Genomic DNA, 16565 nt, shown 5'->3' with positions numbered 1-16565 from the left:
TAGATTTGCATGCCTTTTGTTAAACTTTTCAGTACCTTGCATTTGGTTCATTGTTGTAAATGGAATTGTTTAAAATTTTATATTTTCTGTTTCTTGCTGTTATATAGAGATACTGCTGACTTTTATTTATTATTTAGCAACCTTGCTAAGTGTTCCTGTTCTGATAATTTATCTAAATTCTTTTTGATTTCCTATGTAGAAATAAAATTATCTGCAAGAAATGATAGTTTTATTTTCTCCTTTCTAATACATATATATGATATATTTTTATTTTCTTACTGTGTTGAGAAGGATCCCTCGTATAGAACTGGAAGAAAAGTGGTGATAAAAGACACGCTTTTATCAGGTTAATAAGAGAGTTAACTTTTAAAATTTCTAGTTTGCTAAGAATTTTTCTTTTTTAAAGTCATGAATGGATTTCGAATGTTATCAAATGCTATTCTGCATCTTGTGAGATGAACATGTAGATTTTCCTCTTTAATCTGTTGATGGGATACTACTCTCTTGGAAATGATGCTTCTGGCTTTTTCTGCCTCCTGCTCCCCAGGTGATTTGTGGAGCTATGATTTCTTCAGTGGCGAGTTTGTGGTGTCACCTGAACCAGACACAAGCGTCCACACTCTTGACCCCCAGAAGCACAAGTATATTATCTTGGGAAGTGATGGGCTTTGGAATATGATCCCACCTCAAGACGCCATCTCCATGTGCCAGGACCAAGAGGAGAAAAAATACCTGATGGTGAGAAGTAACTCAATTCCATATGATCACCTATGCATTGTTCTGGTGCTTTCGTCAGGAGTCTTGAATATGAACTAAGCGTGTTCCCGTGGAGTAGGTCTTTGCATTTGCCCTGGCTGGAGAAGAAAGTAAGGTATAGATTTCTGCAGCTCATTAGGGGAATGATGGATCCTTGAACTGTTTCCACTTTTTGGCTATTTTGAATGCTGCTGCTATTAACATTCACAGACAAGTTTCTGGACATGTTCTCGGTTCTCTCATATCGACCTGGGAATGGAATTGCTGGGTCACGTGGTGACTCTGTTACCTATACCTATACTTTATATACCTATAAACCTTGAAACAACCGTCAATGAGAAAATCCTTTCCTTTCCTTCATGGCTTGCTTGAAAATTGATCTCTTTATTCTGAGCAGTGACGAAGGAGATTCGGGAAAGTGTGATGTTATTGAAAGCAAGCAAAGAGAGTGTTTTTTGGAGCAGTAGCCAGCAATGTCAGATTCTACAAAGAAGTAGAGACAGATGGATGAAAACAGGATATTGGATTTTACAGTTAGGATCTTCTAGTATTAGTGATCTTCAAGGATGCAGAGTTTCAATTGAAGTGATGGGAACATTAGCTGGCAGGTTGGAGTGACGATGAAAGAATATTTTGTGAGCCTGGGAAATAGATGTAGTGAGTGTTCGGCAAGACAAGGGAATTGCCATTGTTACCTTGAAAAGACAGGGTCTTGAAAGCAGTTTTATAGTCTTTACAAGAAAGATTGACAGAATAAGAGAAATAAGAGATAAAGGTCCAAAGCACATGGAAGTAACTGGAAGCAGTGGCTCCTTGGAAGAGATGATCTTTTCCTAAGATGAGAGGATCGGTGAAGCTAAATAAGAAGACAGCATAAAAGAACTTGTATTAAATTGCCTGCATTTATTCCCTCAGCTACCATGTTAGGCACTAGGTACACAGGATGCAAAGGTAGATAGAACATGGCCCTTGCTCAGCATTTGCCATATTATTGCAACCAGGATGTATAGGTAGCTATCAGTACCATTTGATTGTGAGTTGTTTTGATGATAAGTGCATGCGTGCATGCTCAGTCATGTCTAACTCTTTGCGACCCCATGGACTGTAACCTGCCAGGATCCTCTTGTGGAATTTCCCAGGCAAGTATCCTGGAGTGGGTTGCCATTTCCTACTCCAGGGGATCTTCCTGACCCAGTGATCAAAGCTGCATCTCTGGCATCTCCTGCGTTGGCAGGCAGATTCTTCACCATCTAACAGTCATGTGTCTATTCAATTCTACAAACTCGGGTCTAGGATGATGCATTTGGTCAGTGATGTTAGATGTAAAACAAAGATTAAATAAAATAAATATTATTTTGTTTGGCTGTGCTCGCTTGCAGGATCTTAGTTCCCTGGCCAGGGAACCTGGACCCTTGATAGTGAAAGCATGCAGTCCTAGCCACTGAACTGCCAGAGAATTCCCATGTCTGTTGGATTTATAATTCTTTTTTTTTTTCTGGCTGTGTCACCTTTTAGTTGCAGCATGCCAGCTCTCTGGTTGTGCCATGCAGGCTCAGTAGTCATGACGCATGGGCTTAGCTGTCCCGTGTCTTGTGCGATCTTAGTTCCCTGACCAGGAATTGAACCCACGTTCCTTGCATTGCAGGGCAGATTCTTAACCACTGGAACTACCAGGGAAGTCTCTGGATTTATAATTCTTTAATGATGAGAGAAAAACATTTCAGTGGCATGATGAGGCCATAAACCAGTTTTATTGGGCTGGAAGAACCTATTCGTAAACACCTAAATGAGTATTGAAAGAGTATCTATAGAACAATATTTAGAACAGGTGTTGAGAACTGAGAGAGAGAGGATAGGAAACTTGAAGATTGCATAAGGAAGTTTCATGGGTGAGACTCGTATTTGAGCAAGTCTTAAAGGTGGAGTTGAATTTACCAGGTTAAGAAATCAAGGGAGGAGAGTGAAGCTTTCCAGACAAAGGAATAGAATGTGTAAAGTCGAAGAGACAAGTCTACAATACATTCAGGTTTCACAAGTAACTTGATGTGATTGGAAAACAAGAAGCAAAAAGGTTTTGAATGGTCTGTTACGAAGTTAGGTCTTTGTAACCAGGTAGTGGAGCACATTGAAAAGCATTTTAGAAAGCATACTCATTGCAGAGTGGAATATAGAATAGAGGGTAGATGATAATGGATGTGAAGATTGTATTTATTAGGATGTGCAGGAAAACCATCTGACCTCTTAATAAAATGAAACCGGCAAAGTTGGCAATGAAAGAGAATGAGTGTCAGCAGTGATTAGTGAAGAATCCTTGCGAGGTGAATTTCAATGAATAGAGTCATATCTATAAGATCTGTCTTCATCTCTCTTTACATGTTGATTTTTACTGCCAGTGTATTTGATTTGATTTTTCTTAATGAGTTTATTAGGCTTCTTCTATGGAGGCTGCTGTTACGTTCTAAATGAAAATTTTTGCAAGCTTGAATCTAAGGCAGCAGTGGAAAAACAAAAAGACTACGCTACACACACACAAGCAAAAAAGAAATACATTAAACGATAGGATTGACAGAACTTGGGTTTTAAGAAGGGAGAGTATGACACCCAAATTACTTAGTGATGGCTGGAAGCTGTAGAAGATGAAGAAGAAACACATCATTTTATGAGGAGGGATGATTAGTTCATATGTAAGCATGTTGAATAGGAGGTGCCTTTGGTTCATCTAGATAGATATTTTCAGTAGGCAGTTACTGAAAGGCAGTGCCTGGAAATGCTAATTTCAGTGTTAATAGGAGTAAAGTAAAGCCACAACAATTTGTGACCTCACCTAGTGAGACAGTATGGTGGAAGAGAAGGACACAGTATTATGGAGTGGCCCAAGTCAACAGGGGCTTCCCTGATGGCTCAGTTGGTAAAGAATCCACCTGCAATGCAGGTGACCCTGGTTTGACTCCTAGGTCAGGAAGATCTGCTGGAGAAAGGATAGGCTACCTACTCCCAGTATTCTTGGGCTTCCTGTGTGGCTCAGCTGGTAAAGAATCCACCTGCAATGTGGGAGACCTGGGTTCGAGCCTTGGGTTGGGAAGATCTCCTGGAGAAGGGAAACGCTACCCACTCCAGTATTCTGACCTAGAGAATTCCATGGAGTGTATAGTCCTTGGGGTTGCAAAGAGTCAGACACGACTGAGCGACTTTCAAGTCAACAGAATCAGTGAGTTGAGGGAGAGGGCAAGTAAGTTAGTAGAAATGGCTGATATAGATTTCCTTTTGGTGGAGCTTTACTGGGAGGGAAACAGGCACACAGAAGTGAAAGGGAGAGTCCTTCAGCGAGTTCTCAGGGCTCTGGTGTTTGGCGAGTGGTGCAGCGTGCGCGTACACTGGGGGATGTGATAGACTAATGAGTTACAGATTGATGCTGCCTTTGATCAGTTGAGGTACGTATTTTTCATATTAGAAGGGGGGCAAGCAGTGTTTTAAAACATCATTACATGCGATGCCTTTCTTAGGAATGCAAGGATGGCTTAACACTAAGATTTTAAAGCAGCTGAGATGAGTTTTTGCAGTTTGCCATCATTAATGTATTGAATACTGTACTATGACCAAGATCAGACAACCCCAAATAAAAATGATTACCTGTTTCCCAAGGAGAGAATGAAAAAAAACCCAGTTCTTTATTCAGTTTGAATATATAAACTTTAGGGGGGGTAGAGCTGACAGTTAAATGACATATGTGTAATATATATTTTAATGAAGTATTTATAGTACTGTAGTAGATTATATATTATTATATAGTATACATTACAGTATGTTAATATTTAATCTTGTAACACATTATCATATTAAGTAAAATTTTTTTTCTGCTTATAGTTCATGGCACATTTCTTTTTCAAACATTTCTACTCATTTTCATTATTCAGCTCTTTCTGCTGCTACTACTGCTGCTAAGTCGCTTCAGTCGTGTCTGACTCTGTGCGACCCCATAGACGGCAGCCCACCAGGCTCCCCCGTCCCTGGGATTCTCCAGGCAAGAACACTGGAGTGGGTTGCCATTTCCTTCTCCAATGCATGAAAGTGGAAAGTGAAAGTGAAGTCGCTCAGTCGTGTCCGACTCTTAGCGACCCCATGGACTGCAGCCTACCAGGCTCCCCGTCCATGGGATTTTCCAGGCAAGAGTACTGGAGTGGAGTGCCATTGCCTTCTCTGCAGCTGTTTCTAGAGGTACTTTTAAAACAGGAAACTCTTTTCTGGAGCACATAATTTTTCTTTTCTGTTCTTTGAAACTTAACAGTTATAAATCCATTGTATGATGCTTTTTGGGGGCTTCCCTGGTGGCTCAGTGGTACAGAATGCACCTGCCAATGCAGGAGGTACGGGGTTGATTGCTGGGTCAGGAGGATCCCCTGGAGAAGAAATGGCAACCCACTCCAGTATTCTTGCCTGGGGATATCCCATGGGGCAGAGGAGCCTGGCGGGCTACAGTCCATGCGGTTGCAAAGAGTTGGACACAATTTAGCAACTAAACAATAACATAATGCTATTAGTCTTATTCTAAGCCACATTTATTTGTATAACATGAGATTGTTTAATTTGTTTTTTTCCTTTTTTACTGTTTCTGTTGGTATATCAGTTCAGTCAGTTCAGTTCAGTTGCTCAGTCATGTCCGACTCTTTGTGACCCCATAAACCGCAGCACGCCAGGCCTCCCTGTCCATCGCCAACTCCCGGAGTCCACCCAAACCCATGTCCATCGAGTCAGTGATACCATCCAACCATCTCATCCTGTGTCGTCCCCTTCTTCTCCTACCCTCAATCTTTGTCAGCATCAGGGTCTTTTCAAATGAGTCAGCTCTTCGCATCAGGTGGCCAAAGTATTGGAGTTTCAGCTTCAACATCAGTCCTTCCAATGAACAGCCAGGACTGATCTCCTTTAGAATAGACTAGTTGGATCTCCTTGCAGTCCAAGGGACTCTCAAGAGTCTTTTCCAACACCACAGTTCAAAAGCATCAATTCTTCGGTGCTCAACTTTGTTTATAGTCCAACTCTCACATCCATACACGACCACTGGAAAAACCATATCCTTGACTAGACAGACCTTTGTTGGCAAAGTAATGTCTCTGCTTTTGAATATGCTGTCTAGGTTGGTCATAACTTTCCTTCCAAGGAGTAAGTGTCTTTTGATTTCATGGCTGCAATCACCATCTGCAGTGATTTTGGAGCCCAGAAAAATAAAGTCAGCCACTGTTTCCACTGTTTCCCCATCTGTATGCCATGAAGTGATGGGACTGGATGCCATGATCTTCATTTTCTGAATGTTGAGCTTTAAGCCAGCTTTTTCATTCTCCTCTTTCACTTTCATCAAGAGACTCTTTAGTTCTTCTTCACTTTCTGCCATAAGGGTGGTGTCATCTGCATATTTGAGGTTATTGATATTTCTCCCGGCAATTTTGATTCCAGCTTGTGCTTTCTACAGCCCAGCGTTTCTCATGATGTACTCTGCATATAAGTTAAATAAGCAGGGTAACAATATACAGCCTTGACATACTCTTTTTCCTATTTGGAACCAGTCTCTTATTCCATGTCCAGTTCTAACTGTTGCTTCCTGACCTGCATATTGGTTTCTCAAGAGGCAAGTCAGGTCTGGTATTCCCATCTCTTTCAGAATTTTCCACAGTTTATTGTGATCCACACAGTCAAAGGCTTTGGCATAGTCTGGAACTCTCTTGCTTTTTTGATGATCCAGCAGATGTTGGCAATTTGATCTCTGGCTCCTCTGCCTTTTCTAAAACCAGCTCGAACATCTGGAAGTTCACAGTTCACATATTGCTGAAGCCTGGCTTGGAGAATTTTGAGCATTACTTTACTAGCGTGTGAGATGAGTGCAATTGTGTGGTAGTTTGAGCATTCTTTGGCATTGCCTTTCTTTGGGACTGGAATGAAAACTGACCTTTTCCAGTCCTGTGGCCACTGCTGAGTTTTCCAAATTTGCTGGCATACTGTTGGTATATATTTGATCTCTATACTATATGGCTTGTATTGCTTTTTTCTTCATGTAAGTGACATTAGCCATTTATGTATGTATGTATGCCTTTGACTGGGTGGATCACAAGAAACTGGAAAATTCTTAAAAGAGATGGGAATACCAGACAACTTTACCTATCTCCTGAGAAACCTATATGCAGGTCAAGAAGCAGTAGTTAGAAATGGACATGGAACAACAGACTGGTTCAAAATTGGTCAAGGAGTACGTCAAGGTTGTATATTGTCACTCTGCTTGTTTAACTTATATGCAGAGTGCATCATGTGACATGCTGGACTGGATGAAGCACAAGCTGGAATTAAGATTGCCAGGAGAAATACCAATAACCTCAGATATGCTTTCACCCTAATGGCAGAAAGTGAAGAGGAACTAAAGAGCTTCTTGGTGAAGGTGAAAAGAGGAGAGGGAAAAGGTGGCTTAAAATTCAACATTCAAGAAACTAAGATCGTGGCATCCGGTTCTACCTCTTTCTGGCAAATAAATGGGGAAAAAATGGAAACAGTGACAGATTTTATTTTCTTGGGCTCCAAAATCACTGCAGACTGTGACTGCAGCCATGAAATTAAAAGATACTTGCTCCTTGGAAGAAAAGTTATGACATACCTAGACAGTGTATTAAAAAGCAGAGACGTCACTTTGACAAGAAAGGTCCATATAGTCAAAGCTATGGGTTTTCCAATAGTCATGTATGGATGTGAGTGTTGGACCATAAAGAAGACTGAGCACCGAAGAATAAATGCTTTCAAACTGTGGTGCTGGAGAAGACTCTGGAGAGTCCCTTGGACAGCACGGAGATCAAACCAGTAAATCCTAAAGAAAATCAACGCTCAATATTCAGTGGAAGGACTTTGATGCTGAAGCTGAAGTTCTTGGCCACCTGAGGCAAAGAGCTGACTCATTGGAAAAGACCCTGATGCTGGGAAAGATTGAGGGCAGGAGGAGAAGGGACTGACAGAAGATGAGGTAGTTGGATGGCATCGTCAACTCAGTGGACATGAGTTTGAGCAAACTCCAAGAGATAGTGAAGGACCTGAAAGCTTGGTGTGCTGCAGTCTGTGGGGTCGCAGAGTTGGACATGTCTGAGCAACTGAACAGCAACAGTGTACACATATATATGTATGTATATATAGCTGAGAACCATTTATATTTCTTCGTCTCTATAGTTGGTTCATGTCCTTTGACATTTTTTTATGTTGGGGTTGTCTTTGATTTGCAGAATCTCTTATTTTAGGAAATTGGCCCTTTGCAGTGTGGGTTTTTTTTTTTTTGCCATGTATGATTATTTCATTTGTGAATTATTTATTGTAATACTTCTTAAAATTAATTTTTATTGGCGTATAGTTGTTTATCTGTAATATCTTGATGTTTACTTCCCCCTTTTAGATAATTTCTGTATAACTGTATAACTTTTCTTAAGTAAGGTTACAATGAAGACCAAGTTTCTTGCTCCCCAAAAGATAAAAATACAGATGAAATTTAACCACAGGATAAGGCTTTATTGATTTATTTTTTAATTTAGAGCAATGCTGTCTTAACATAGTTATAGGGATTGTGGATAAGGTTTGAAATTTTAATTATTTATGTAGGCCTTGTTGAACATTATTAATTTGTATTAATTTGATACAACCATAGTGGTAACGGAGTCTGAGTTATCTTCTTTTCTGTTGTTTTAAATACAGGGTGAGCATGGACAGTCTTGTGCCAAAATGCTTGTGAATCGAGCCCTAGGCCGCTGGAGGCAGCGAATGCTTCGAGCAGATAATACTAGTGCCATAGTAATCTGCATCTCTCCGGGAGTGGACAGTCAGGGACATTTCACCAGTGAAGATGAGCTCTATCTGAACCTGACTGATAGCCCTTCCTATAACAGTCAAGAAACCTGCGTGATGACTCCTTCTCCGTGTTCTACACCACCAGTCAAGGTATACAATTCTCTAGTATTTAAGCTGTAATAGATGGAATTTCTCTGATTAGTATTACATGAAAACAGTTTTCAGATTCTTTATAAAATAGGATTTTGGATTTTGTTGTGTAACTTCTTATCAGTACTTCTTATTTAGTGCTTCTTATTTAGTACCCAGAGGTATTAAAGTGCATACTGGATCTCCGTAGAACACCTAATAGACAGTGACTAGATGTGGCCCCTGAAGACTATTAACAGTATTAATATTTGGAACATACTGATTCCCTTCTAATATTATGCATGTTTGTAAGCATTTAAATTAAAAGCTTGTGATGGACTTTCATATGTGGTATTTCATTTGAACCTCATAACCCTGGAAGCTAAATAGTGCAGATAATTAATTCCATTTATAGATAATAAGAGTGAGATATTAAGCAGTTTGAATAAGATACAGAATCAAGGCTGAACTGGACCTTAGGATATCAGCCTTTAGAATTGGCTGTCTATTAACATGAATAAGAAACATCATTCCTGTTTCTTACCCATATTAATATTGAATGAATTTAAGATGTGCTCAGAAATAAGTTTAAATGCTATAGTATTTCCCTTTTTTCTGATTTCATCCCAATTTTTTCCTACTTTTTTCCAATCTTCTGCTAATAATTAGTAATATTGATAACTGCTGTGATATACCTGGCCTTCTGAGAATGTGCTTTCAGAAGAATGACCAGTAAAATGGGAAACACAGTGGAATTTTATGTCATGTATTGAGACAGTTTTTTTAAGATGATCAAAGCTACACAGTACAAAGAATTTATTTAATTTTGGGTATTGTGATCCTGTATAGAGTACTTGGAAGTTTTCCATTATTGCTTTCCCATCTTTTACCTCACATATATATGGCAACTTAATTTTCCTTACATGGACTCTTCATTTAGAAATTGACAAATTAATATTTTATGCTTATTTTCCTAAAAAAATTTCTTGTGGAAACTTTCTTTTCTTTGAACACTCTTGAATAATAATGCAGGTTGAGATCTTTTAAAGTCTCTTCATTCTCTTTTGAGTGTTATGGAGGAGCTTATGTTCATTTCAGAATTCACCAGTTTCTGCATTTGAAAGTATTCATTACTTTTGTGTTCCCTAAAGTGTTCATATTTGTAACTGAATTGTAGGTAGTGTAGAGGTGCCATAGGATGGAGGTAAGAATGAGGGGAGAGAAGATACTGTAATAGGACATTCTTAATGTATGGATTGGCATTAGTAAAATTGTACAGAAATGACACCAAGGAATAGTTTAGAACACTCTTTAAAGATTTACTTTCGGCTATCCCGGGTCTTGGTTGCTGTGCAGGCTTTCTCTAGCTGCAGCGAGCAGGAACTGCTGCTACTCTGCGTTGCAGTGCGCGGGCTTCTCGTCGTGGTGGCTTCTCTTGGTGCAGAGCGCAGGCTCTAGGCACGTGGGCTTCAGTAGTTTCGGCTCATGGACTTAGTTGCCTTGCAGCATGTGGGATCTTACCAGCCCCAGGATGGAACCCTGTCCCCTGCACTGGCAGGCAGGCTCTTAACCACTAGACCACCAGGGAAGCCCTTTAAAACATGTTTTACAATTTTGAAAAATAATGATCTAATAATTATACTAAAGTAAAGATTAGGAGATTTATGTATGGACTAACTTCTGTGTAGGCATGGTTATTTGTTAACCATTTAGCCACACCTAAATATGAAAAAATATTTAGAGCCATTCAGAATAATCACTATTGTAGGCTCTGGCCTAACAAGTAAATAAAGACAGATTTCTGCTCAAGAGATTGTGTTTTGTTTTGTTTCTTTTATCTTAGTTAACCATGGCCACTCATGAGTATCTCTGATTTATTTCATTGTTATAATAATAATCCTGTGTTTAGTAGCATCTAGATAAATATAATGACATTTTGATTGATTTTGAATGGTTTTTAAGACTTACCCATATTTAGATTAGGCACTTGAGACTAGGTTACCTATCTACAGACATGTCAACTTCTGTTTGAATCGTAAGCTAAATCGGTACTCAAATCTTTGTTTTGGGACAAACATACTAGAAATACTTCTGTTTAAGTGATATATTACTATGGCACACCTTTCTTTCTCCATCTTTCTTTAGGGCAAAACTAATTTTAGCTGTTTTTTAAGTAAGCCAAGAGCTCTAGGAAGGAGGAATGAGGAAGAGAGTTCTTTCAGAGGATTAGCACTTAGTATCAATTGCATTCTAGGCACAACTTGTAATTAGCTGTTTACTGTTGGATTGTAAATATATGGAGCTCTCAAAGTGGATCTCTGAAGTGAAACTTTGCAAGTGTGAATTTTTAGGATGTAAGCTCTCAATATCATGTGTTTTATGAACACGTAAGAAGGCTTAGCATACAGGTAGTAATTAATCTGAGATGAGTCTCAGAAGTCTAAGCCGTTGGCTGCGCAAACAGATGCGGTATATTTCCACAGAATGCCAATAGAAAGAGAAGGAAATGGAAAAGTTAAAGGAATAAGTAGGGGAAGAAAAGCCAGTCCACCTGTGGTATCAGAATAATAGTTTGTGAGTTTAAAAGAACACAGCACAACAGAAATTACAATAAATTGTGTTAACTCTAAAATCATCCCATTGTTTTTCTTTTGTAAAGAAATTCCATCTAATGTCTAAACCTCTTTGTACAAGCTAGAGCAGTTATGTTCTATTCGTATAAGTGGCCTGATGAGTATCTTTTTTTCTTGTCCCTAAGTTAGTAATGTGCTTGTTTGGTAGTAGGAAGTCTTCTGTCTACAGAATTTATCTGCTGCCTGGTCTTGTTGCAAATCCTTTTTCTATATTAAAGCAAGATGAACCTTTAGTCAACAATTACTTATGGTGAGGTATAGTTTTCTGTGATCAGTCAGTACATGCTTGTGATCAGGGTAGACATTGGAATCAACCTAATGCAGAGGGGATAAATTCACAGACAGGTTGTCGTTGATATTGCTGAAAGCCACATATGAATGTTCTAGAATAGAGACTGTTCTGTTATCCATGCTCAACACCGGTACTTCGAAATAAGACTGCTGCCCAACATCTAGTCAGTGTTAAAACAGATAAGAATTGGGCTTTCCATAAACCATGCAGTGTAAAATAAATAGATGAACCAGTGACCCCAGAAAGAAAGAAATATACTTAGGTTTTTTTTTTTTTTTTTCTTTCTTAAGGGTCTTTCCTGATGGTCCAGTGGCTAAGACTTCAGGTTCCCAATGCTGGGGACCTGGGTTCAATCCCTGGTCAGGAGACTAAATTCCACATGCTGCAGCTAAGAGTTTGCATGTCGCAACCATTCTGCATGCTGCAACTCAGACACAGCACAGCCAAACAAATCAATAAAAGCATTTTAAAAAGCATGGCAGTATTCTGTTGGGGGCAGTACTACGTTAGGAATGTCAGAGTTTCTCATCTCTAGCCTCCAGTGGACCTAAAGTTGGTTTATTTTTCTTAGTAAAGCGTGTTCATGTTTATGGTTGAATTGAAATGCTTTTAGATTCCTACAGTTTCCCTTTTTCTTCTTAATTCTAGAAACATTAAAAGAAACATTACTTTTATAAATATGCTTTTTTATAAAGCACTTTTTCAAAAGGTGTTTATTCCTAGGGAATTTTATATCAGAAGGTGACTAGTAATATATCTTTATTTACCATTCTAAATACAAAAGGATTTACTTAGGCTTTTCGGAAAATATTTTATTAAATTTGATTTGACTGAAAGAGGAAAGATTGAGGGAAATGATACACATTTGGGGAAGAGGAAGTATTTATGCTTAAAATTTGCCCTTGAGAAAGTTATTAAAATAGTGATTTTATAAACTATTAAAATAGTGGAAGATTTTTATTTGATAGGAACAATGTCCTCCCATCTCTTGTCTGGAGATGGGAGGAGATTCCGAAAACATTTAGCTTCGGGGCACTGCACCTAAAGCAGTGCACACCGTGCCTCCCAGTGAGGCTTTTAAGCAGCAACCTGCAAGTTCCACGTGACTTTCGTTTGTATCTTTGCATGTTGCCCTAGCCATACTTAGCACAGTCCCATATATCCTACTTTCTCAAATCCCAGAACAGCATCCAGTGTTGAGGAGATGGGTGCAAAGCAACAATCTGAATTTCCATTGTGACAGAATTGCTTTAATGTCACACTTTACATTTTCCACACTACTAAATATTCAGAAATTAAATATAGAAAGTAGGAAATAAACCCCCCAAGTAAACAATTTTGTCATTTATTCTAATGAAACCCTTTCATTTCCCCAATGGTTAAGCTGAATTCTAGGACAAATTATTTCTCACTTGGTCTTACCTTCCTGTTTTTCAGCCCCTGGAGGAGGACCCATGGCCAAGGCTGAACTCCAAGGACCATATACCTGCCCTTATCCGTAGTAATGCCTTCTCAGAGAATTATTTAGAAGTCCCACCTGAGATAGCTCGAGGGAATGTCCAGGCTGCAGTCATATCCTCAAAAGATCCAGAGCCACTAGAAGAAAATTGCACTAAAGCCCTGACTTTAAGGATACACGATTCTTTGAATAATAGCCTGTCCGTTGGCCTGGTGCCTACCAATTCAACAAACACCATCACGGACCAAAAAAATGTGAAGATATCGAGCCCGGGTCAAATGAAAGCCCAGGAAGTTGAAAGAACCCCTCCGGCAAACTTCAAAAGGACATTGGAAGAATCCAACTCCGGCCCTCTAATGAAGAAGCACAGGCGGAATGGTTTAAGTCGTAGTAGTGGTGCTCAGCCTGCAAGCCTCCCCACAACCTCCCAGCGCAAGAACTCTGTTAAACTTACCGTGCGACGCAGACTCAGGGGCCAGAAGAAAATTGGAAATCCTTTACTTCACCAGCACAGAAAAACTGTTTGTGTTTGCTGAAATACGTCTGGAAATTTTTTCCAAACTTCTTAAGAGGGCTCTTTTGAATTTGGTGCCGAAGTTGAACTTTTTTTAAGGGGACAAAATAAAAATAGTATGAATTTGACTTTTTGGAATTCAACAATTTTAGCCTGGCCTTGTACTTGCTTGTATTATAAATGTGAATTTTGTAGATGTTAGGGTGTAAGTTGCTGTAAAATGTGTGTAAATTTGTATCCTTCACACAAACTCAGTCTGTTACTCTGATACACAGTAAATGTAACAACAGGGCTAAAGGTTTAAAAAAAAAAAGAATCTATTAGATTTTAGAAATACATTAAAACTTTTAAAAATGCTTATTAAGAAATTTGTATGTCACTTGTGATGAAAACTACACAACTTTTTAAAGTAAATTATTAAGCAAACTGGAAAAGTGATGTATTTTCATAGTGACCTGTGTCCCACTTAATGTTTCTTAGAGACAGCTAGTGTCTTTTTTAAATTATTTTTTATTTCTAATTTCATAATCCAGAACTAAATTTTTCATAGAAGCCGAAGTGTTGAGCCATGCAAAAGTAGCTGGGTGTTAGTCTCCTTGTCCTAATTAAAATACTATGCAGTATCTCTTATTTCATTCAGTAGCATTTTTTCTAAAACATTAACCATCATATTTGCTCACCAGATCTTTGAAGTAGAAGGAGGTATGTTTGCCTAAAGAGATGCCCTTTTCAATCATCCCAGACATTCAGTGGCATTAATAAGTCTTAAAGTAGTTATATCCTCTTCTCGTGTTTGCATAAAATATGTGAAGTTTTTCTTGCTATTTCAATAATGGATGGTGCTGCTAATTCCCAACATTTCTTAAATTATTTTATATATCGTACAGTTTTCATTGATTATATGGATATGTTTGTTCATCTAATAAATCAGTGAACTGTTACTGATGTTGCTGAATTATTGTTATTGGTTTGTTTTAATGATATATATTAACTTTGTGTTATGCCATGATCAAGCTTTAGAATAACAACTTAAAATGTATATAATGTTCATTTTTGCACTCTTTAATTTTAACGGAGAGTACATCAACTCAGGCTAAATATACAATAAGAATATGATTAGGTCAGTTATGGTTTATAAGTTATGGTTTGTAAGAATTTGATGAAATATTATGTAGCAATTGAAAGTGAATAAAACTGTATTATTTGAAAAAACTAAAAGGAACTAATACTGAAATACTAAGAGTATGTCGTTTTGGTGTGATGAGTTGCTTTACAAAGAGAACTTTTGAAAATGTATGACTTTAGAATAGGACTCTGAATGAGACCTCGAAGAGTTAACTCATGCATTCAGCACTGACCATGCACCAACGGTAGGCTAGGAACTGTGCACTTGGAAGCATACTAGCTGTAAGAGGATTAATTGAGAACAAGTGCTCCAGGTGAAACATTAATCTTGGCTAGTTTTTTAAGACTAGAGATAGATCCTGGTGGCTCAGACAGTAAAGAGTCTGCCTGCAATGCAGGAGACCCAGGTTCGATCCCTGGGTTGGGAAGATCCCCTGGAGAAGAAAATGGCAACCCACTCCAGTATTCTTGCCTGGAGAATCCGGTAGACAGAGGAGCCTGACAAGCTACAGTCGATGGGGTTGCAAAGAGGTGGGTGTGACTGAGCGACTAACACTTTCAATTTCTTTTTTCAAGACTAGAGTTTGTTTTTCAGATCTTTCCAAGATAATGAAAGCAAGTAGCAAACACTTTTGGACTCACTTTTTTGTGAAAGATTTTTTTCATCTTTATTTTTCAGATCAACTTTTTAATGTAAAAATGTCAGAATTTTTCCTAGATTATATTTTTAGTATAATAGAGTCCAGTTTCGTACCATACTAGTAGCTGTCTCATACGGTAAACATTTTTGGTTTGAGATACATAACTGAAAGGTAAAATTAACTTTTTTTTTTGGTATGTGTTCTAGGGCTGTTTTTAGGCCTGTTCTTTTAAGGAGGTAAAGATGTCATGCAATCGCAAATAATGTTTTAATGTTTCTATTTTTATGAAATTTTATTTGCTTATCACATATAGATCAGAAGTGTAATGCATGATGGAAACTTCATAATGTATAAAATGGGTACATAATGAATACACCCTCACTTGAGTCCTCAGGGTAGCCAACAAGTCTACACAAAGACCTACAGCTTTACATGTATTTTTCTCTTTCATATATATCTTGGAGATTTTTCCATATCAGAACATCACAGAGCCTCCTCATTCTTTAGTATTCTACCCTGGCTATGTTATTTAACTATGCTACTACTTAACTGGGTCTTCCCAGGTGGTTCTTGTAATGCAGGAGACGAGAGTCTGACTCCTGGGTCGGGAAGATCCAGTGGAGAAGGAAATGACAACCCACTCCAATATTCTTGTCTCAGAAATACCATGGACAGAGGAGCCAGCAGGCTGCAGTCCATGACTTCACAAGAGTCGGACATGACTTAGAGAGTAAACAACAACTACTACTTAACCATGTCCGCTGAAAGGAAAACAAACACAATTTCTTTTACTGAAGGTGCCAGATGTGTGGGTTTTCCTATACCAAGAAATGCTCCAATATTCTGCAGATGCCAACTGGGTGTCCTACAATTTATTGTGACACTGTCCATCGGATCCCACAGAGCTCAGTCTCGTAGTGCTGCCTACACTTAAGATACCAATTGCAAGTCCCAGATTGTCACCTACATTTCTCCTTTGTTGTTCAGTCACTAAGTTGCGTCCAGTTCTTTGTGACCCCATGGACTGCAGCATGCCAGGCTTCCCTGTCCTTTGGTATCTCCTGGACTTTGCTCAAACTCACGTCCATTGAGTCGGTGATGCCATCCAACCATCTCATCCTCGTGTCCCCTTCTCCTCCTGCCCTTCATCTTCCCCATCATCAGGGCCTTTTCCAATGAGTCCGTTCTTCTCATCAGGCCAAAGTATTGA

General features: G+C 38.8%; 1 protein-coding gene across 2 annotated transcripts in view; it reads left to right on the top strand.

Moving 5' to 3' along the window:
• Positions 1-14829, top strand: part of PPM1D (protein phosphatase, Mg2+/Mn2+ dependent 1D) — a 61173-nt gene extending 46344 nt beyond the window's left edge. For both annotated transcript variants that reach the window (XM_027516760.1, XM_027516761.1), the window contains exons 4-6: positions 548-738; positions 8470-8712; positions 13054-14829. In XM_027516760.1, the coding sequence (XP_027372561.1) occupies positions 548-738; positions 8470-8712; positions 13054-13611 (992 nt within the window). In that variant the 3' untranslated portion in view covers positions 13612-14829. The remainder of the gene's footprint in view (positions 1-547; positions 739-8469; positions 8713-13053) is intronic.
• The last annotated feature ends 1736 nt before the right edge of the window (positions 14830-16565 follow it).

Source organism: Bos indicus x Bos taurus, chromosome 19, assembly GCF_003369695.1.
Source record: "Bos indicus x Bos taurus breed Angus x Brahman F1 hybrid chromosome 19, Bos_hybrid_MaternalHap_v2.0, whole genome shotgun sequence".
NCBI classification, from domain to species: domain Eukaryota; kingdom Metazoa; phylum Chordata; class Mammalia; order Artiodactyla; family Bovidae; genus Bos; species Bos indicus x Bos taurus.
This window is presented reverse-complemented; position numbering and strand designations above follow the sequence as displayed.